Here is a 22,748-nt window from a genome sequence, read left to right as displayed (position 1 = left end):
AACTGTGTTGCTATTTATGTTCCTGAATGAGATAGGAGTTTCTTCAGATTCAGAGAAGGGAAAATGACAGAAACGACAACAAAAATGAGAACTACACTTTTTTTTTTTTTTTTTTTGAGACGGAGTCTCGGTCTGAGGCCCAGGCTGGAGTGCAGTCGCGCGATCTCGGCTCACTGCAAGCTCCGCCTCCCGGGTTTACGCCAGTCTCCTGCCTCAACCTCTGGAGTAGCTGGGACTACAGGCGCCCGCCACCACGCCCGGCTAATTTTTTGTATTTTTAGTAGAGACGGGGTTTCGCCGTGTTAGCCAGGATGGTTGCATATCCTGACCTCGTGATCCACCCGCCTCGGCCTCCCCAAGTGCTGGGATTACAGACAGACGTGAGCCACCGCGCCCGGCCTCTGAGAACTACACTTTTAAAACAGCCCATGGTCACGCTTTTTGAAGGGCTGGGAAAATACTGAGGGATTTTACCTGCTTTGGGGTGGGGGGTGGGGGCAGAACAAGAAAATCTGATTGAAGACAGCATGAAGTATCAAAATAACCCTTGGCCACTTTGGCTAGTGCCCGTAGAAATATAAACAGGTGGGCCACAAATCCAAGCCTTGATGAATGACCTATGCCAGCACCAATTTCCTCCCTCCTTCTGGATCAGAGCCTGTTTCCTTCCAAAATGGTGGACCCCCGAAATCTTACAGGCTTTTTTTTTTTCTTTTTTCTTTTTTTTCCTCTGTCTCACTCTGTTGCCCAGGTAGAGATCAATGGCATGATCTCGGTTCATTGCAACCTCTGCCTCCCGCGTTCAAGCGGTTCTCTTGCCTCAGCCTCCTGAGTAGCTGGGACTACAGGCGCCCGCCACCATACCCGGCTAATTTTTGTAATTTTAGTAGAGACGGGGTTTCCCCATGTTGGCTAGGCTGGTCTCGAACTCCTAGCCTCATGTGATCGGCCCGCCTCGGCCTCCCAAAGTGCTGGGATTACAGGCGTGAGTCACCATGCCCAGCTGAGTCTAACTTTCTTTACAATTTCCTGGGGTCCCAGCTGGACGGAGTCTCATCCCTGCCCCCCTTACTGGGAGGAAAAGGGAATGCACCTCCTCCATGAGCCTCAGCTGCACTTTGAGGCACCTGGAATCCCCGGATGTGGAGCGAGTCTCTGAAATGCAGAACCCGAGGGGCCAACCCATGGACTGTGATGGGTAAAAGGGGAGAGAGCACTAAAGAGGCCAAGTAGGGAGGACATTATCCCTTTCCCCTTTTATTATTTTTTGTTAGAAAAAGGCAGGTGGACATATTTAGCTTGCAAAGCTTGTGCAAGGAAAATCCAGAGCGTCTCCAGAATAAGGGTCCCACGAGAGAATGTGGACACAAGTGGGCCCTCAGCCAGCCTTGTACCCACAGGCCCAACAGGCCACTTGGCTATGAGGCCAGAGCGTCGCCATAGAGGCCCGAACGCTAGCGTTTAGGGAATCCGCAGGCTAGAAGTGGAGGCGGGACGCCACTGGTCGTCTGAGCGCTGATTGGCTGGTGGCGCTAGTCACCAGCCAATCGTCAACAGACGCCATTTGTTGTTGGAGCCACGCACCTGACGCAGTGGGCGTCTTGCACGTGCAGCCGTTTAAGTCGCGTGGGCGCCTGCGAGGACTTGGGAGAGCAAGCCGCGGAGAGGTGAGTGGGCCGCTTTTCTATGGGAACTGGCCTGAATTCGGCCGTACAGGCTCCCCAGTAACCGACCTTTGGCCAAAGTGTGGATGGAGTAGGAGGAGTTTTGAAGCCGTCCTTCGAAGCCTTTCTGCCTCGGGGTCTCAGAGTCCCACGGGTGCCCAAAGTCTGGGCTTGAGACCTGCAGAGGAGGCGAAGGGGCCTTATTCCTGGCCTCTTCACTGCGTTTTCTCTGAACAGACATGGTCCTAGTACCATTTGTGTACAAACCCTTCTTGATGAAGCTGGTTGTCCTTCGTCGGCAGGATTTGGGCAACCATACCCTTCTTCCCTTCCCCACTAAAATCCAAGGCCTCCCTCTTCACCCAGTCGCCGCCCCCCTACCCAGTCGACTCCCGTACCCCTGTCCCCGCCCCCACGCACGCCACAAACACCCCAAAGCAAACATCCTTTCCACCTTGGACGTTAATCATGGGAAGGGAGAAATCTTAAGTAGTTTCTGAAAAAAGTTGCCTCTCCCTTAATATTCAGTAAGTCGTTTGGGGACCCTTTGAGGGAGGAGATTAAAGTCTATGAACAGATTTTTGGGAAAAGCCTAAGTCTTGCTGGGGACATGGCGATTGCTAGAATGACTAGGTAAGAGGTTCAACTAGTTTCTAAAGATAAGAAAGGATGGAGATAAATGCCACCTTTAGATAAGAAGAGACCTAATTCCTTCTTTGGAAAAAACTTTTGGGGTATCATCACCTAGTTGGGTAGTTTCAAGACGTGTATGTGAAACAATGAGTTTATACTTTTAAAGTTATGATTCTGATCTAATTGAGTCCAAATGTGCATTTTTTTTTTTTCTGAATAGAACTTGAAGCCACCATGGGAGATGAAGATTGGGAAGCAGAAATCAACCCTCATATGTCTTCCTATGTTCCCATATTTGAGAAGGTAATAACATTTAAAGTTTAATTATTAAATGCTACGGATTTTATCAAAGTTGAAAATCACTGTGGTGAGAGTTCTAAATTATACAGTCTGTGTCAGTGTTTATCTCCATGTGATTGTTATTAACTATTATATGGGGAATAAGAGACAACCTAAGCCTCCTATAGGATACGCTAGCTTGAGGCAATTTGATAATTAAAAGCTAAAATAGATGTAAAAATATTAATGACCTAATTTAAATCTCAGTGATTTAGGACTTCTTCAGGTGAAAGCAAATTTGGGCAAATGTGGTTGATATCAGTGAAAGACGCTTGTATGGAAAATAGAAAACAATAATTACGTTTTGGGAGATATTTTAAATTCTGAAAATTGATTTTGTGCAAGGAGGGTTCTCAGGATAAATGATACTAGGCTGATTGAGTTGGTAACATCAGTTTGTATGAATCTTCAGATCTTTTTTCTTAATGGCATTTGGGGAGTTACATTGTAATTTAGGGGACAGTGGGGTAAGTTTTTTGGGCTTCAGTTCTGACTTGGAAATTGGCTTTAAAAAGATGAGTAGAAGGTACTTTAAAAGATAATAGATTATTTTTGCATGTGTTACTTACTTTATGGTGTCTCTACAAGTTGATTTTTTTGTTCCCCTTCAGAATTTCCAGTTTGAGTGTATGTCAGTTCTGACACTTTCTGATTTCAAGTTTTGCCTTAGTGGAAGTTCTTATTTTAGACAAAAATATAAAATATGCAATCTTTTGTCTTAGTTGAATTTGATCTATATGTGAAGTTTATATTAAAATACCCAAAATACTAATATAAATTTATCATGTTTCTTTTCTTGGAACTTTTTAAAAGAAATAACATGTTACCTTTTTTTTTATTTTTTAAAATTTTTGTAGAGATGAAGTCTCACTATATTGCCCAGACTGGTTTCCGACTCCTGAGTTCAGGCGACATTCTCAAAGTGTTGGGATTACAGGCGCAAGCCATTGCACCTGGACTGTGTTATCTTTTTATAGTTCTCTTCTCATCATAAAAATATAGCTTTTTTGGGAAAAGTGGAGAAAGTCACCTACAAATCTTGCCCAATAGACAAGCACTCCTGTTAAAATTTTTAGTCAATTTTCTTCTGTTTTTTCCAAACATTTTTTGTTTGTTTTTGATACAGTGTCTTGCTCTGTCACCCAGGCTGGAGTGCAGTCATGCAGTGTGGGCTCACTGCAGCCTCTGCCTTTTGGGTTCAAGCAATTCTCCTGCCTCAGCCTCCCTCAGCGAGACTACAGGCGCATGCCACCACGCCCAGCTAATTTTTGTATTTTTAGTAGAGATGGGGTTTCCCCATGTTGGCCAGGCTGGTCTTGAACTCCTGATCTCAGGTGATTCACTCACCTGGGCCTTCCAAAATGCTGGATTACAGTCATGAGCCACCGTGCCCAGCCCAAACATGTTTTATATAGTTTTGATGATAGTATGTAACAGTAATTTTTTTTTTTTTTGAGATGGAGTCTCACTCTATTGCCCAGGCTGGAGTGCAGTGGTGCAGTCTCAGCTCACTGCAACCTCTGCCTCCTAGGTTCAAGCGATTTTCCTGCCTCAGCCTCCCAAGTAGCTGGGACTACACATGTGTGCCACCACGCCCCGCTAATTTTTTTTTTTTTTTTTTTTTTTGTATTTTTAGTAGACACAGGGTTTCACTATGTTGGCCAGGCTGGTCTCAAACTCCTGACCTCAGGTGATCCTCCCACTTTGGCCTCCCAAAGTGCTGGGATTACAGGCATGGGCCACCACACCCAGCCATATAACAGTAACTTTTGAATCCATCTTTCTTCACACTTCAGCACTAACTATTCCATATTACAACTTTTGTGGGAATTTCAGTGGTGTTAGCTTCTCACTGTGGTATTGTCATTAATGTTTACATCTTACTTGTTTTAATTTGGTAATTTTTTTCAAAAATGGAATTACTTGTTCAGAGGACATTTTTTATCATTCTTTTTCCTCCTTGTTCTCAATAGATTTGTTATAACACAAAGTTTAATTCACAGATAGGTACTTTATTCCCCCTGGTCTTAATAGCCATCTGTCCAATTTCTTTTTTCTTAGTTTGAGATTTTTGTCTTCATGAAGTGTTTAAGCAGCACACTGCACTGTAGCGTGTTGTGCATATTTATTGCATTGGGTTTCTGAAATTAAGGATGACTGTCAAATCTTTCAAATTTCCCTTTTTGGGATCTTTATGCTATTCAGTAACATAGTTTCTTCACATTGGGAATACTAAATTGAATATGTTGACCAGTCTACCTTATGATGCTTAATACATTTGTGTTGGGTGAATTTGTAGTGTATCTTTTGCATTTGTCTGCAAACTTAACACCTGGTGTTGTGCTGGTTGTGCCATTAGTTCTTTGCTTAGTTGACTCGAAGGAACATGGTGCAATCAGGATCTTTATTTGCCTTCCTAGGTTGAATAAAAAGTGCAGAGATGGCCAGGTGCGGTGGCTCATGCCTGTAATCCCAGCACTTTGGGAGGCTGAGACAGCCAGATCACTTGAGGCCAGGAGTTCGAGACCAGCCTGGCCAACATAGCAAAACCCCTTCTCTACTAAAAATACAAAAAATTAGCTGGGAGTTGTGGCACACGCCAGTAGCCTCAGCTACTCGGGAGGCTGAGGCAGGAGAATCTCTTGAAATTGGGAGGTGGAGATTGCAGTGAGCCGAGTCCGGGCAGCTGCACTCCAGCCTGGGCAATGGAGCAAGACTCTGTCTGAAAAAAAAAAAAAGTGCAGAAACTAGAGATGAATACATTACATTTTTATGTAGAACAAATCTAAAGTCTTTCATTCCGTTTCTTTTAAAGACACCATTTTGATTTGTTCTAACTGAATTTGGTTTTCAAGAAAAAGCTGGCCTTCTCTTTTATAGCAGCTTTATCTGTGATCATCCTTTTCTGAGTGCTTCTCAGGAGCTTTATTTGGAGACTTAATGTTGACATACGCTTATATAATTTTGAAATAATTTGTCATTGTTCTAGTATAACAGATAGAATTTTGGGTAGAACTTCTCAATTCTAAATTTTAAAGTGAGTGTACCACCTGGGAATAGAACAGCGAAAGATGTGAAGTTAAGAAAGATTTTATAATGTGGCAATTATATAGTCCAGAAATCTCAACCATTAGGCATTTGCACGTTGCCTGCAGGCTTATTGGGGTGAGTGTTAGAATGGATGGGTATGGTGAGTGTATTAGATAATTCCGTTGCTTACCTACTAGCTGTGAGGCCTCTTGTTAACTGACCGTGAATGTAAGCCTGTATAGTGATCACTTCTGTCTGATCTATTTGCCATTTTTGTGGCACATTTCAGAAGGCGAAATCTCTTGTGGTTAAAGTGGAAACAGTAATTGAGTAATTAGACCATCCACAATTATAATTTTATTAAGCAGCAGTAGCAATGTTAGCAATAATTGTTGAGATAAGAAAGTAAACATATATATGATATTACAAAATTGAAAGTAAGAATACAGGTGAAAAAAATGTGTTCATCAAAATGCAAAAGGATTATTTGTAGCTGCATGTGAGAACACTTATGTGTTAAACATTGGAAATTTCTGAATTGGTGCATTTGGGTGGTTTGAGAGATAATAATGGTTTACAGCTAAGTATTTTAAGAGGTAAGCTAAAGACGAGACCTATGATTCATTCAACATATTTTTGAGTTCTAGTAGGTGCTGGAGAGAGAGTGGTGAACATAAGGTGCTTGCTGTTACATTGTATTTTACTGGAGAAGACAGAATAAGCGCGTTTGAGAACCAAATAATTATAGTGAAAAGTACTATAAAAAATTAGAGAAATGTGTGTGTGAGACTGGTGCGGGGTGGATTTAGTTGGAGAGGGAAGGCTTCTCTCAGACAGTGACTCATGAGCCTGAGACTTAAAGGAGTCCCAGCAGGACATCAGGTGCAAATGTTCTCAAGGAACCTTTGAGAAGGAGGAGGGAACAAACTTGGGGTATTAGGGCAACAAGAAGGCCAATGTGTTAGTTTTCTGTGGCTGCTATAACAAATTAACACAAACTGGGTAACTTAAAGCAACATAAATTTATTCTCATAGTTCTGGAAGCCTGAAGTTAAAAATCAAGGTGTCAGCAGCGCTGCCCTCCCTCTGGAGGTTCTGGGACAGAATCTTTGCTTCTTCTAGCTTCTAGTGGCTAAGGGCATTCCTCGGCTTGTGGCTGCATATCTCTTGGCTCTGTCTTCACATTGCACCTCCTTTGTGGGTCTTTGTGTTATTTCCCTATGCCTCTCTATTATAAGGACACTTGTGATGGCAATTAGGACTCATGCCGATAATCCAGGGTAATCTCATCTCAAAATCTTTAACTTAATTTCATCTGCTGTGACCCCTTTTCTCTCTCTTTCTTTTCTTTTTTGAGACAGAGACTTGTTCTGTCACCTAGGCTGGAGTGCAGTGGCGCAATCTCGGCTCCCTTCAAGCTCCACTTCCTGGGTTCAGGCGATTCTCCTGCCTCAGTCTCCTGAGTAGCTGGGATTACAGGCGCCCGCCACCATGCCTGGCTAATTTTTGTATTTTTAGTAGAGATGGGGTTACACCATGTTGGACAGGCTGGTCTTGAACTCCTGACCTCAGGTGATCTGGCTGCCTCGGCTTCCCAAAGTTCTGGAATTACAGGCATGAGCCACCGCGCCCAACCAGTTAAGCTTTTTTAATGATAAAATTCTGTTGGAAATTATTTTTGATGTATTTTTTCAAAATTCATCTTGGAATTTGTAAGTTGGATGTATGTGGGATATTAAGTTCCATAGCTTGAAGCTTAATAATAAGTTTTTCAGTTCTTTAGTGTAAGAGTGTTTTATAACACTTGTAAAACCAGCCTTTTTTTTTTTTTTTTTTTTTTTTGCCTCTATTCACTCTATAGTACTTTGAGCCTTACAAACAAGAAAAAAGTCTTCAGATTTTAAATAGAAAATATTGGATAATTGTTCTTGTTTTAATGTCTGTGGTAGTAATAAACTGGAACTTTTTTTTACTGTAGCAATTACCAAAACCCCAAGTCATTTCAAGTATGTTGTTATTTTTGTGCCCTTAATGACGACTCGGAAAAATGTTTGGACGACTCTTGAGCTTTTTAAAAGTAGTTTTAAAAGTCAATGTCTTTGAGAAAGAAATTTTAGCAAATAGATGTTACCTAAAGATGCCTACCTTGGTGCATTCTCTCTAGGTTTGGGACTTAGTTAAATGAACTTACTTGAAGGAACATTGTAACTGTTGTAAGTTAGTTGATTAAGAGATCATCTGTAGATTTCCTTTCATTCTTAAATTATTAAATTCTGATTGTCATGTGCAAGAATTTCAGAGCTGTATTCTGAACTTTTGCCATAATTAAAGGAAGTTTATGTGAGAAGAAATAAAGATGTGGATTAATGATGATAAGGACACCCTAAGAGTTACTGAGAAAAAAATTACTCAAATTGTCGTTAATCTAGAACTATCCGGAGAAATGTTGGAAGGTTCCAAAATTAACCTGCATTCAGTTATTGATTTTATAATAAGTTGAATTTTCTAAATCTGGCTGTCATTCTACCGCTGCTCATGTAATGCATGTGTGTTAATAGTAAATGATTTTCTTTAGCCTAAAGTAGGGAAAGTGAACAGTTAGTATTTGGGAGCAAAGACAGTCTTCAGCTACTGCTGTGACAAATGTGATTAAAATTAACCATGAATATTCTGATGCTACAGCTGAGGATATACCTTTTCATTGTAGTTGTAGTGCAGTGGCAGGTTGCATATATAAATTGTTTCCAGTCCATAAGTGAATTTACTTTACAGTGAATCCTTTTTTTTTTTTTTTTTTTTGAGATGGTGTGAGACAGTGTTTTGCTCTTGTTGCCCAGGCTGGAGTGCAGTGGCACGATCTTGGCTCACCACAACCTCTGCCTCCTGGGTTCAAGTGATTCTTCTGCCTTAGGCTCCTGAGTAGCTGGGATTACAGGCGCCCATCACCATGCCGGGCTAATTTTGTATTTTTAGTAGAGATGGAGTTTCTCCATGTTGGTCAGGCTGGACTTGAACTGCTGACCTCAGGTGATCTGCCCACCTTGGCCTCCCAAAGTGCTGGGATTACAGGTGTGAGTCACTGAGCCCGGCCAGTGAATTCCTTTTTAAAACATGAGAGTACCATTAATTGGTTTCACTATAAACGCAGTAGAGATTTTAAAAATTTCTGTAGTACTTTTCTAGAGCAAAGATTAGTGTTAAATCACTAATACTCTGTAATATTGATGAATATACTGTAATATATGGAACTTGGCATACAATAGTGTGTATTGACCAGTGTTGATTTATTCATGTATTACTTGTCAGATTTTATAATGATATTTTATTATATTTTCTTTTCTATTTTTATTTTTTGAGACAGGGTCTTATTCTGTTACCCAGGCTGGAGTGAGTGGTGTGATCTCAGCTCACTTCAACTTCTGCCTCCCAGGCGAAGTGAACCTCCTATCTCAGCCTCCCGAGTAGCTGGGACTACAGGCTCATGCCACCACACCTGGCTAACTTTTTGTATTTTTAGTAAAGCTCGGGTTTCACCATGTTGCCCCGGCTGGTCTTGAACTCCTGGGCTCAAGTGATCCTCCTGCCTCAGCCTCCCATGGTGCTGGGATTACGTACGAGAGCCACCACACCCAGCCTGATTGTACTTTTCAGGAATATGGGTGACTTAAATGACTAAACTTTTATTTTAAGTCAGGTGTCAGCAAACCCTTTCTATAAAGGGCCAGATAATAAATAATTTAGACTTTATAGGCCTTACCTGTCTGTCACAACTTTGCTGTTGTAGTACTTCAGTCAAACTCTTTACAGAATCAGGTGGCCCACCAGATTTGGCTGGTGGCTGTAGTTTTCTGACCACTGTTCTAGTGATATATATTAGTACTATATATACAATGTTAAAGTGAAGATGTCTTGGAATAATTAGTAAAGGAACATCCAGTGATTTAGAAAACCTTACAGTCTATCATTATTTTGTTCTGAACAAAGCTCAATTGTTACAGTTTTCTAGTATTTGTGAAATAAATGACACATTCATATTCAAAGTAGGAAACTAGTCTTTTCTTTCTTCTTTCTCACAGGATAGGTATTCTGGAGAAAATGGAGACAATTTTAACAGGACTCCAGCTTCATCATCAGGTATGTGTTATGGGAAAAAGGTAAAACCCTTTTTAGTTTAAGGATTTCATCTAGTGAATGAAGAGCCACAGACTAGTAGACATCTTGTAGAGGGTGTTTTAAAAAATTTCTTAGTGAAAGTTCCTTCTGATTTGGATATTGTGGAATGGGGGTACTTCTAGTTAGAGGAATTGAGAGAGGGAAAAGAATAGACTGTATTATTTGATTTAATGGATTACTATAAAACATTTGCCTAACTTGGAAGTTGCACATTCAGCTTCCAGGCTGCTAGGGCATCATCATCATCAGGGTTCCTGACATAAGGGAGTAGAATATAGGACTATAAGGTTGTCGAAGCAGGTTACAATGGTGATGACCTGTCAGGATAATAACTGTTTAAGCCAAATCTGTCATACCATCGGGATATCTTGAGTTTCTTTGGGATCAGAAAACTGATTTGGGAAAGGTCTTAGGAGAACAGTAGAAACGTGTCAAGGTAAAGGAACCCATATCCTTCCTGTTGCGCCCTCCTGCCAACCCCACTCTGAACTTGTTTTCACTTTGGTTGCCCCTCCCACCGTCATTTTTCCCCTGGGGTTGTCCAACTCTATTTTACAGAGTGGATGTAGATGGGAAGATGGCTGGAAGTGGTAGGACTAGGCTGGGAAATTTCACTCATGGCAGTAGTTTTTCACATTGTTGAAGTCCAAAGCAGGATGAAATGCAATTGTTACTATATTAAAATAATTTTGACCGGACTCAGTGGCTCATGCCTGTAATCCCAGCACTTTGGGAAGCCGAAGTAGGAAGACCATTTGGGGCCAGGAGATCAAATGATCATTTGAGGTCATTCGAGACCAGCTTGGGCAACATAGTTGGAGTCTTTGTCTACAGAAAATTTAGGCTGGGTATGGTGGCTCATGCCTGTAATCCCAGCACTCTGGGAGGCTGAGGCAGGTGAATCACAAGGTCAAGAGATTGAGACCATCCTGGCCAACATGGTGAAACCCCGTCTCTACTAAAAATACAAAAATTAGCTGGGTGCGGTGCTGCATGCCTGCAGTCCCAGCCACTCGGAAGGCTGAGGCAGGAGAATCGCTTGAACCCGGGAGGTGGAGGTTGCAGTAAGTCGAGATTACGCCACTGTACTCCAGCCTGGAGATGGAGTGAGACTCCGTCTCAAAAAACAAAAACAAAAAAAATTAAAAATTAGCTGGTCATGGTGGCCTGTGCCTGTAGTCCTAACTACTTGGCAGGTTGAGGATTGCTTGAGCCCAGGAGTTCAAGGCTACAGTGAACTATGATGATGCCACTGCACTCTTGCCTGGGCAATGGAGCAAAACCCTGTCTCTAAAAACAAAACAAAAACATTTAAAAACTATGATGAAGTATACATAAGATTTACCATTTTAATGTGTACAGTTCAGCAGCATTCAGTACAGTCTCATTAGTCTGTAACCATCATCCACCATCTACCCCCAGAACTTTCTTGTCTTCCCAAACTGGAACTCTGTACTCATTGAAAAATAACTCCCCATTTCCTCCTCTCCCCTGATCCTGGCAACCACCATCTACTTCCAGTGAATTTGAGTTACTATGACTTTACTATGAGTCTCTAAATCGAGTTACTACTATTTTTAAGGCTGACTAGCCTAAGGAAGAGGGCCTGGTGGCATCAGGTAGTAGTTTTATCATTTTTCTTATAAAAAATTAGTAGATGAGGTAAAACATTTTATGGTCAAGGGAGCTGCATGCCCACTGAAACCTGGCCTATGGTGGAAAACACCCATGGTGAGGTAGTTTCCAAAATGTGAGGATAGTTTGAGAGTCAGTTTATCAGGTTAAAGCAAATCTAATTCTCATGAGGATCTTAAATTCAGGGTAAATATCTTGACAAAAGTTAAGTTTAAAAGAGATGACTTTGCTATTTTCAAAATATGTTTATCTTTTATAAGCATTTAAACACAGTGGTTTAATACAGAAATATTCAGATTCTCAGAAGTTCTTGGAATCCTACCTGCTGAAACACCAGCAAAGGGCTGATTTTGCTTCTACCATATAAACTCTGTGTACTTAGAGTATTCCGGAAAGACAAATGGATAAATGTAATAGATACCTTTTAACATGTCTATTTGCATTGATTGCTGTGTAATCAGGAGAAACCTGGTTTTTTGAGGTATGAACAGAAGCCAATATTTGTAAAGGAATGAAAGTTTAGGTCTATAGTATATTAACGCATAACACTGTTTTGTATTGGAATTTTCAAGAAACTAGACTGAAATAACCACCAACTAAAAGCTAGGTTTTTTTTTTTTAGCATTAGACCTATGAATGTTTAGGCTAATGAAATGAAATCATTAATGAAAATCACTAATGAAAAATATTGATTGCCTGCTTACCTTCTTCTAGATAACAAGTACTTTTTGTAGTTCTTCATAATTTTTTATGAAAATTTTCTTATTAGAGAAATATAAACCAGGCCAGTGAATGTAAGCCAAGCTAATACCTAAATATGCTTATTGTTTTAAAAAAAAGGAAAAAGGGAGAAATAAAATCTGAAATCTTAGCCCCTAAATTTAGCTACCATTGATGTCTATTGACTCTGATTTTTTAGATTCCTGTGTATATTCCCACATACATGATCGTATGCCACTGGCATAATATATTAATACATATGTTCCTTTTTTATAAATACTTGTCTTGTTTTTCCTTTGCTTACCCATGCTTACCTTCCATACCCTTTTCATGCTCTTAAAATTGTATTTAGACATGCGTCTTTTCATTCTGTATTTTATAGAAATGGAATCGTGTTATATCACATCTTGCTTTTATTTAATAGTCATGGAAACCCTTCTAAACAACTGGTATTATATGATTATTTCCAAAATTAAGCGAAAACAATTTCACATTACTTGGCTTTAAAATGTCAATAGGAGGCAGGTGTAGTGGCTTATGCCTGTAATCCCTTTGCTTTGGGAGGCTGAGGTGGGAGAATTGCCTGAAGCCGGGAGTTCAGAACCAGCCTGGGAAACAAAGTGAGACACTGTCTGTGCAAAAAATTTTTAAAAATTAGCTGGGTGTGGTGATGTGCACCTGTAATCCCAGCTACTCAAGAGGCTGAGGTAAGAGGATTGCTTGAGCCTAGAATTTTGAGGTTACAGTGAGCATTGATCACACTACTGCACTCCAGCAGGGCTGATGGAGTGAAACCCTGTCTCTTAAAAAAAAAAATTCTGCTGAACCTTGCCTGCCTTGTATTTGAGGGTGGATCATTAAAATGCTGATTGCCTGCTTACCTTAGAAAGTCAACTCTGTGCAGGGACGCACTGATGGGCTCTACCGTCAAGTGATTGGGCCAGGGCCAGGCTGTTTTGTTTGGGAGAGCAGGATCCTCTAGTCTCTGAGATTTAAGTTTTTGTAACTGTATATGCTAGTTCCAGCCTTTCCTTCCTCCCTCTCTGTCCTCACTATATTGTACAGCTTCTATGTTGCTTTTGCTGATTTCTTTATTACTCATGTTTGATTTGAAACAAGCTGTTTGTGGGAGGAAGTTTTAGGGATTTCTTGCCCTCCCCTTCCCCAAAGGAGCAATTCTTTTGTATGTGTGTGTCTTTTTTTTTTTTCAGAAAACTTTTTGCAAGTTGTTTTATTTGCAATGCCCTTTGAAAGGCCACTAAAGTTAACTGGATTACAAACTAGGCAGAAATTGCTTTACAAAAGGAGGGAAATACCAAAATGTCAGTTTCTGTAGAGAATCCACAGTTCAGTTTTATTCAGAGCAAAAAAAAAAAAACTTTTAATCACACTAGAAAAAACTCAGCAATAGATTTGGAATCTGTACTCAAACTACACATGCAATGACAGTATTCTGCTAATGCAGTCGATTTGCTGTTGTATTTGTCTACTTTTTTATATTAATAATTATAAACTCTAAAGCAGTGCAACTAGTATTTGGAACAATCTTTACAGTGTCAGGCACATTTCGCTTTTCTTCACACCATTGGTTCTGTGTACGTGGGCTTCCTCCCCTTCAGTAAAGTCGTTTTGATATTGAAGGTCTTGGGAATGTCCACAGGTGTTTTCTCCTTGATCTTATTGGCAGCAGTCTTGCATGTAACAAACCTTTGATAATAGCTTGCAGCTAGAATAAGGTCAAAGAGAGTTCCTTGGTGAATTTTCAGGAATTCTTGGTCCCAAACAGGATTTTTATCTCTTCATTTTTCTTCTCATTATTCTTAGGAGGAGGAGGAGGGTCATCTTTATGGGGGGGTGCACCACTGAATGACCTTTTAAAATACTGCTTCATTATTTGGTAGAGGACTGGGGGTCATCATATCCTTCAATCATTCATTCCCAAATCTTCCAACGTGATCTTGATAGTATAGATTGTTTGGCAATTTCTACATTAACCTCAAATATTTCTTCATTGGAACTCCACAACTAATTGAAGGCAGGCTAGAGGCTGACATGAGCCGGGCAGCATCAGCACAGAAGGGAAGGGTGGAGGACATGGCTGCTCTGTGTATGTTTTTAAACGTGTGTTTTCTGAGCGTATTTTGATGTGTATTTTTAACTTAGAATTTTTTTTTTACTTTTCCCCCTCGTCACTGTTTAAGATATATTCCTAATTGATAATTGATTTCCTTATTTCTAATGACTGTGTGGTATTTCATATACTTTTATCACCAAGTTTTATCTACTCCCATTCTTCCTCCATGATAGGCACTGAGATTACCTCCTGTTCCCCTCTGTTACCATAGGATGGGCATTCTTGTATATGTTCATTTATGGGCCAGAGTGAGAATTACTTTGAATAGTGGAATCGAGTAGAATTACAGGGTTATGGAAAGGAGTAATGTACTTAATTTGTCTAAATATTTCAAAAATTGCTCTCCAGAATAGCTATACCAGTTTATACTCCCATCATTAGGATGTGAGGGTTCTCATAGTCCCTATATTCCCACCAACATTTGACATTTTTAATTTTAATTAATTTTAGCCAATCTATTTGGGTATAAAGTAAAATCTTTTTTTTGTTGTTGTTTTTTGAGACAGGGCCTTGCTCTGTTGTCCAGGCTGGAGTGCAGTGCTGCAATCATAGCTCACTGCAGCTTCAATCTCCCAGGCTCAAGCAATCCTCCTGCCTCAGCCTCCTGGGTAGCTGGGACTACAGACTTGCACCACCATGTCTGGCTGATTTTTAAAATTTTTAGCAGAGATGAGGTATTGCTATGTTGCCCAGGCTGGTCTTGAACTCCTGAGCTCAAGTGATCCTCCTGCCTTGGCCTCCCAAAGTGCTGGGATTATAGGCGTGAGCCACCATGCCCAGCATCATTGCTTTACTATGCATGTATCTGACTGTCTCTTTATATACATGTTGTTATTCTGTAAGTTTCTACTTTTGTAAGTTGCCTGTTTATATTTTTAGTCTATTTTTCTATTGAGCTAGCTCTTACTATTGTTGATTGGCAGGCATTGTTAATATTCTAGATTTTAGGCTCTTTCCTGATTTAGACACTGAATATCTTCTTCCATTCTGTTGTCTGTCAGCTTTGTTCATGATATGACTTATTAATCAAAAATTTAATTCTGGAGTTATTAAATAATTTTTTTGCTTCTTGATTTGATTTTGTAGTTTAAGAAATTCTTCCCCATCTCTGTCAAAAAGTAGCCTCCTACATTATCTTCCTTAGACTTTTGCCTTTCACATTGAGCTTTTAATTGTCTGAACTCATCCTTTTTGAATCATGGTGGCCATATTTATTTGAGTGTCAAATCAAGACATAGTGTATGCAGTATGAATATACCTAAATGACTCACAAAAAAGGAATCTTTGACGCTAAAGTTTTTCTGGTCAGCCCTGACCATGGGTCTCTAGTTATTGAGGAATTTTGTTTGTGAACTGTGGTAAACTAGACATAATAGAAAATTTACCGTCTTAACCATTTTTATTTATTTATTTTATTTATTTTTTCTTTTCTATTTTTTATTATTATGCTTTAAGTTTTAGGGTACATGTGCACATTGTGCAGGTTAGTTACATATGTATACATGTGCCATGCTGGTGTGCTGCACCCACTAACTCGTCATCTAGCATTAGGTATATCTCCCAATGCTATCCCTCCCCCCACCCCCACCCCACAACAGTCCCCAGAGTGTGATATTCCCCTTCCTCTGTCCATGTGATCTCATTGTTCAGTTCCCACCTATGAGTGAGAATATGCGGTGTTTGGTTTTTTGTTCTTGCGATAGTTTACTGAGAATGATGATTTCCAATTTCGTCCATGTCCCTACAAAGGACATGAACTCATCATTTTTTATGGCTGCACAGTATTCCATGGTGTATATGTGCCACATTTTCTTAATCCAGTCTATCATTGTTGGACATTTGGGTTGGTTCCAAGTCTTTGCTATTGTGAATAATGCCGCAATAAACATACGTGTGCATGTGTCTTTATAGCAGCATGATTTATAGTCCTTTGGGTATATACCCAGTAATGGGATGGCTGGGTCAAATGGTATTTCCAGTTCTAGATCCCTGAGGAATCGCCACACTGACTTCCACAATGGTTGAACTAGTTTACAGTCCCACCAGCAGTGTAAAAGTGTTCCTATTTCTCCACATCCTCTCCAGCACCTGTTGTTTCCTGACTTTTTCATGATTGCCATTCTAACTGGTGTGAGATGGTATCTCATTGTGGTTTTGATTTGCATTTCTCTGATGGCCAGTGATGGTGAGCATTTTTTCATGTGTTTTTTGGCTGCATAAATGTCTTCTTTTGAGAAGTGTCTGTTCATGTCCTTCGCCCACTTTTTGATGGGGTTGTTTGTTTTTTTCTTGTAAATTTGTTTGAGTTCATTGTAGATTCTGGATATTAGCCCTTTGTCAGATGAGTAGGTTGCGAAAATTTTCTCCCATGTTGTAGGTTGCCTGTTCACTCTGATGGTAGTTTCTTTTGTTGTGCAGAAGCTCTTTAGTTTAATTAGATCCCATTTGTCAATTTTGTCTTTTGTTGCCATTGCTTTTGGTGTTTTAGACATGAAGTCCTTGCCCATGCCTATGTCCTGAATGGTAATGCCTAGGTTTTCTTCTAGGGTTTTTATAGTGTTAGGTCTAATGTTTAAGTCTTTAATCCATCTTGAATTGATTTTTGTGTAAGGTGTAAGGAAGGGATCCAGTTTCAGCTTTCTACATATGGCTAGCCAGTTTTCCCAGCACCATTTATTAAATAGGGAATCCTTTCCCCATTGCTTGTTTTTCTCAGGTTTGTCAAAGATCAGATAGTTGTAGATATGCTGCATTATTTCTGAGGGCTCTGTTCTGTTCCATTGATCTATATCTCTGTTTTGGTACCAGTACCATGCTGTTTTGGTTACTGTAGCCTTGTAGTATAGTTTGAAGTCAGGTAGTGTGATGCCTCCAGCTTTGTTCTTTTGGCTTAGGATTGACTTGGCGATGTGGGCTCTTTTTTGGTTCCATATGAACTTTAAAGTAGTTTTTTCCAATTCTGTGAAGAAAGTCATTGGTAGCTTGATGGGGATGGCATTGAATCTGTAAATTACCTTGGGCAGTATGACCATTTTCACGATATTGATTCTTTCTCCCCATGAGCATGGAATGTTCTTCCATTTGTTTGTATCCTCTTTTATTTCGTTGAGCAGTGGTTTGTAGTTCTCCTTGAAGAGGTCCTTCACATCCCTTGTAAGTTGGATTCCTAAGTGTTTTATTCTCTTTGAAGCAATTGTGAATGAGAGTTCACTCATGATTTGGCTCTCTGTTCGTCTGTTGTTGGTGTATAAGAATGCTTGTGATTTTTGTACATTGATTTTGTATCCTGAGACTTTGCTGAAGTTGCTTATCAGCTTAAGGAGATTTTGGGCTGAGACAATGGGGTGTTCTAGATATACAATCATGTCATCTGCAAACAGGGACAATTTGACTTCCTCTTTTCCTAATTGAATATCCTTTATTTCCTTCTCCTGCCTAATTGCCCTGGCCAGAACTTCCAACACTATGTTGAATAGGAGTGGTGAGAGAGGGCATCCCTGTCTTGTGCCAGTTTTCAAAGGGAATGCTTCCAGTTTTTGCCCATGCAGTATGATATTGGCTGTGGGTTTGTCATAGATAGCTCTTATTATTTTGAAATACGTCCCATCAATACCTAATGTATTGAGAGTTTTTAGCATGAAGGGTTGTTGAATTTTGTCAAAGGCTTTTTCTGCATCTATTGAGATAATCATGTGGTTTTTGTCTTTGGTTCTGTTTATATGCTGGATTACATTTATTGATTTGCATATATTGAACCAGCCTTGCATCCCAGGGATGAAGCCCACTTGATCATGGTGGATAAGCTTTTTGATGTGCTGCTGGATTCGGTTTGCCAGTATTTTATTGAGGATTTTTGCATCAATGTTCATCAGGGATATTGGTCTAAAATTATCTTTTTTTGTTGTGTCTCTGCCTGGCTTTGGTATCAGAATGATGCTGGCCTCATAAAATGAGTTAGGGAGGATTCCCTCTTTTTCTATTGATTGGAATAGTTTCAGAAGGAATGGTACCAGTTCCTGCTTGTACCTCTGGTAGAATTCGGCTGTGAATCCATCTGGTCCTGGACTCTTTTTAGTTGGTAAGCTATTGATTATTGCCACAATTTCAGGTCCTGTTATTGGTCTATTCAGAGATTCAACTTCTTCCTGGTTTAGTCTTGGGAGAGAGTATGTGTCGAGGAATTTATCCATTTCTTCTAGATTTTCTAGTTTATTTGCATAGAGGTGTTTGTAGTATTCTCTGATGGTAGTAACCATTTTTAAATGTACCGTTGAATCCCTTTTTTTCAATATGGTGAGAAATAGGGATCCAATTTTATTTCTGTCCCTATAACAACCTAGTTTTTTTCCAGCACTATCTAAGCATTCTGTCTTTTCCTTGTTGATGTGTGATGCAAATTTCATCTCTTAAACGATTTTGTTCTTTGTTGTCTTAAAGCATTGGATAAAATCTACAGTTCATTGATGAGTAGTAGAAGTAACAAACATCTAGGCTTTTCCTCACTTCGATGGGAATGCTCCCAAATTTTTATAATTATGATGTTTGCATTAGGCTACTAATAGTTATTTTTTTAAATCATGCCAAGAGAGTTTCTTTTCATTTCTACTTGAATATTTGTTTTGTTCAGGATGGCAGTTGAATGTTATCAAATGGCTTTTTAGAATTACTGATTTCTATTATTTCTCCCTTGTATCTATTAATGTAGTAAATGAATTTTTAAATGAACTTTATGTTCCTGGGCTAAACCTTACGTGACTCTTTTATTGTAGTATTGGATGAAATTAGATATTTTATTTAGCACTTCTGAATTAATGTAAGATTGGCGTATAGTTTTCTTCTGTCATGTTGTCCTCACTTGGTTTTGGTTTCAAGCTTTTCATGTTTTCCAGTAAGCTCCGGAACATGAAAATTACCTGTTTTTTTACAAGTTGTATAGAATTTGTCCATAAAACTGTCTAGGCCAGGGCAGATTCTCTTTTTTTAAAAACTTTATTGAAGCATAATGTACACATAGATTCAATATGTATTTCAGTAAGATACACAGCATAAGTGTACAGCTCACTAAATTATCAGAAGCTGAACACTCCCTGAAAGCCAGCACTCAGATCAAGAAAAACAGCATTATTTACAACACCCTTGAAGCCTTCCTTTTTCTTCCAGGCACCGTCCCTCTGTCCAGAGGTGACTATTATCCTGATTTCTAACAGCATAGATCAGTTTTCCCTATAAATGGCAGTCATATAAAATGGTGTCATACATCGTGTTCTTTTTTTGTTGAGGTTTTCTCTAGGTTGTTAGAAGTAGTTATAGGTTATTTGTGGATGTATGATATTCCCTATGTAAATATACCGTAAATTAAAATATTGATGGTCATTTTTGTAGTTTCCAGTATTTGCCTGTTATGAATGGTTCTCTTAAGAATGTTTTCCAATTCATGTCTTTCGGTGGATATAAAAATCTTCTCTGAATGTGATTGGCCGAACAGTAGCATTGGCATCACCTGGGAACTTGTTAGAAATGAAGAATCTCATACCGCAGCCAGAACTACTGCATCAGAATGTATGTTTTAATGAGATCACCAGGTAATTTGTATGCACATTACTGTTACACTCTGAAGTCTCTATTTGGAAGACTTGACACTGAATTCTAAGTGTTAGTGTTTCAGCTACTTGGGGTAATGAAAGGGATTAGAAGTTAGGAGAGCTGGCAGCCCTAAGCACCACTAAATAGTTTCAAAACTCTTTGCCACCAAGTCTTTTCTCATCTTCCTTTAATTTTCCTCACTCTGATTAGGCAAATCACTGGAGAAAGGTTGGAAGATTATAGAGTCTTAGAGCACATACTGAAGTCTCATAGGTAATTGGGTTCTTTTGCTTGGTGGTTTTAGTATGTGGAATTTTTTTTAAGTTCTTGTTCAATATTTGAGCCTCTTTGGATTTGGTCCAAGTGTAACTATATTGAGAGATATTCTTTGTGGTCAGTTGGGGATTGTGTACACTAACACTAAATTCATTTTAAATGGACTTCATTTTTATTTCTTTTGGTTTATTTTGGTGGATTTCATAGCATTCAAGAAGAGCATCTATACTCCATCATTTATTGGTATTAGAGGCTTATTTATTTTTATTGCTATGTATAATATGTATTGTGGGGATTGCCGTGATATATATCAATGACAGCATATCATTACATTCATGAAAGTGAATGTAAACTTTCACATTTACATGTGAAACTACTGTGAGATTTAAAACTACTAAAAAATGGAAAGGAAATAATTGTATATTTTCCTTAGGATTGTGTGCTAATAACAAGGTAAACTGGGTTAATTCTTTCTTAGAACCTTCTACTCTTGTACCATCATTTTTATGTATTTTTTATTTACATAGGTTTTTGGGGAACAGGTGGTGTTTGCTTACATGAGTAAGTTCTTTAGTGGTGATTTGTGAGATTTTGTGAACCCATTACCTGAGCAGTATGCACTGTACCCAATTTGTAGTCTTTTATCCCTCACCCCTCATCACACTCCTTTCCCCAAGTCCCCAAAGTCCATTGTATCATTCTTATGCCTTTGCATCCTCATAGCTTAGCTCCTGCTTATGAGTGAGAATATCTGCTATTTGGTTTTCCATTCCTGAGTTAATTCACTAAGAATAATGGTCTCCAATTCCATCCAGGTTGCTGCAGATGCCATTATTTCATTTCTTTTTCTGGCTGAATAGTATTCCATGGTGTATATATACACCACTCATTGATTGATGGGCATTTGGGCTGGTTCCATATTTTTGAAATTGCAAATTGTGCTGCTATAAACATGCGTTTGCAAGTATCTTTTCATATAATGACTTCTTTTCCAACTAGTGAGAGGTAGGATTCCCAAGAATAATTGTTACCCTGTGACTTTATTGTAGAATCTTTATTGAAGACCTTTTCATGAAAAAAATCTACTGTATTGAAGTCTTATGTAAACCATAAAGCTTAATGTTTTGAACCACCACTAATTTTAAGAACATTACCCACTGGGCGCGGTGGCTCACGCCTGTAGTCCCAGCACTGTGGGAGGCTGAGGTGGGTGGATTACTTAAGGCCAGGAGTTCGAGACCAGCTTGGCCAATGTGGTGAAAGCCTGTCTGTACAAAAAAATACAAAAATTAGCTGGATATTGTGGTACACGCCTCTAGTCCCAGCTACTCAGGAGGCTGAGGCAGGAGAATTGCTTGAACCCAGGGGGCAGAGGTCGCAGTGAGCGGAAATTGTGCCACTGCACTCCAACCTGGGTGACAGAGCAAGACTCCATCTCAAACAAGACAAAACAAAAAAATTCTCATGCACATTTGGGTTGTTTCCTTTTTTGCTGTTATGAACAAACTCTCATCATTCCTTAGTTTGCTAAGTATATGTTAAGTCATGAAAGGTGTTAAATTATGTAATATACTTTATCTGGAGAGATTAGTTATTTTTTATTAATGTTGTGTGTTACCTTTTTTTAGATATGGTAGTGTTAAATACCCTTGCATACTGGGATAAACCCAATTAGTCATAATATATTTTATCCATTCAATTTACTGTTGGGTTTGGTTTGCTAATATTTGTTTTTGAGATTTTGTATCTATGAGTAAGAGGTTTATAATTTTCTTCTGAACTTTCATATCAAGGTTATGTTGGTCTGTAGAATGAGTTGGTGAGTAATTTCTCTGTTTCCTGGAAGAGTTGTATGACAGTTGAATTATTTGTCCTTTGAGAGTTTGGTAGAACTCACCTGTAAAACCCGATCTCTCTGCATCTTTCCCGATGCAGAAAATTAAGTACTGATTTAACTTCTGTAGGAGAGTTGGGTTTTTTATTGATTCTTGAGTCACTTCTGGTGAGTCAATTTTCTAGGAACTTTTTCATTTCTTTTAATTTACTAGCATAAAGTTGTTCAGAGAAGTTCTCTAGTTGTCTTTCTGTTCTTTGAGATTCTTTTTAAACACATTTCTAATACTGTTCACTTGTGTCTTTGTATCTGTTCTCCCTTCACCCCCCTTATTAGTCCTCTAGTAGTTGGTTACCCTGGCAAATTTTATAGGTCTTTTCGAAGAACCAAGTTTTGGCCTTTTTGAGCTGCTGTATTACGTTTGTTTCCTTAAAAAAAAAAAAAAAAGAGGCAGACAGACAGACAGGTCTCTTTCTGTTTCCCAGGCTGGAGTGCAGTGATTTAATAATAACTCACTGCAGCCTTGAATTCCTGGGCTCAAGTGATCCTCCTGCCTTAACCTCCTAAATAGCTGGGTCTACAGGTGTGCACCACCACACCCAGCTAGTTAAATTTTTTTTTTTGGTAGAGATAGTGTCTTGCTATGTTGCCCAGGCTGGTCTCAAATTTCTGACCTCAAGCATCTCTTCCCACTTTGGTCTCCCAAAGCTGTTTCCTATTTTATTAA

The 22,748-nt window shown here is 39.3% G+C and overlaps 1 protein-coding gene and 1 pseudogene across 2 annotated transcripts in view; one reads left to right on the top strand and one right to left on the bottom strand.

The window, feature by feature from the left end:
* Window positions 1–1,157: 1,157 nt before the first annotated feature.
* The window catches only part of DDX4 (DEAD-box helicase 4), an 84,931-nt gene continuing 63,340 nt past the window's right edge, over window positions 1,158–22,748 (top strand). Inside the window, exons 1-3 of one of the 2 annotated variants that reach the window (XM_009449099.5) lie at window positions 1,158–1,667; window positions 2,518–2,600; window positions 9,743–9,800. In XM_009449099.5, the coding sequence (XP_009447374.2) occupies window positions 2,532–2,600; window positions 9,743–9,800 (127 nt within the window). In that variant the 5' untranslated portion in view covers window positions 1,158–1,667; window positions 2,518–2,531. 2 annotated transcript variants of the gene reach the window in all.
* On the bottom strand, window positions 13,681–22,108 carry LOC107974541 (S-phase kinase-associated protein 1-like; annotated as a pseudogene).

The sequence above is a fragment of the Pan troglodytes genome, chromosome 4 (assembly GCF_028858775.2).
Source record: "Pan troglodytes isolate AG18354 chromosome 4, NHGRI_mPanTro3-v2.0_pri, whole genome shotgun sequence".
Lineage (NCBI taxonomy): Eukaryota > Metazoa > Chordata > Mammalia > Primates > Hominidae > Pan > Pan troglodytes.
Note: the sequence above shows the minus strand (reverse complement) of the source record. Positions and strands in the feature narration are given on the sequence as shown.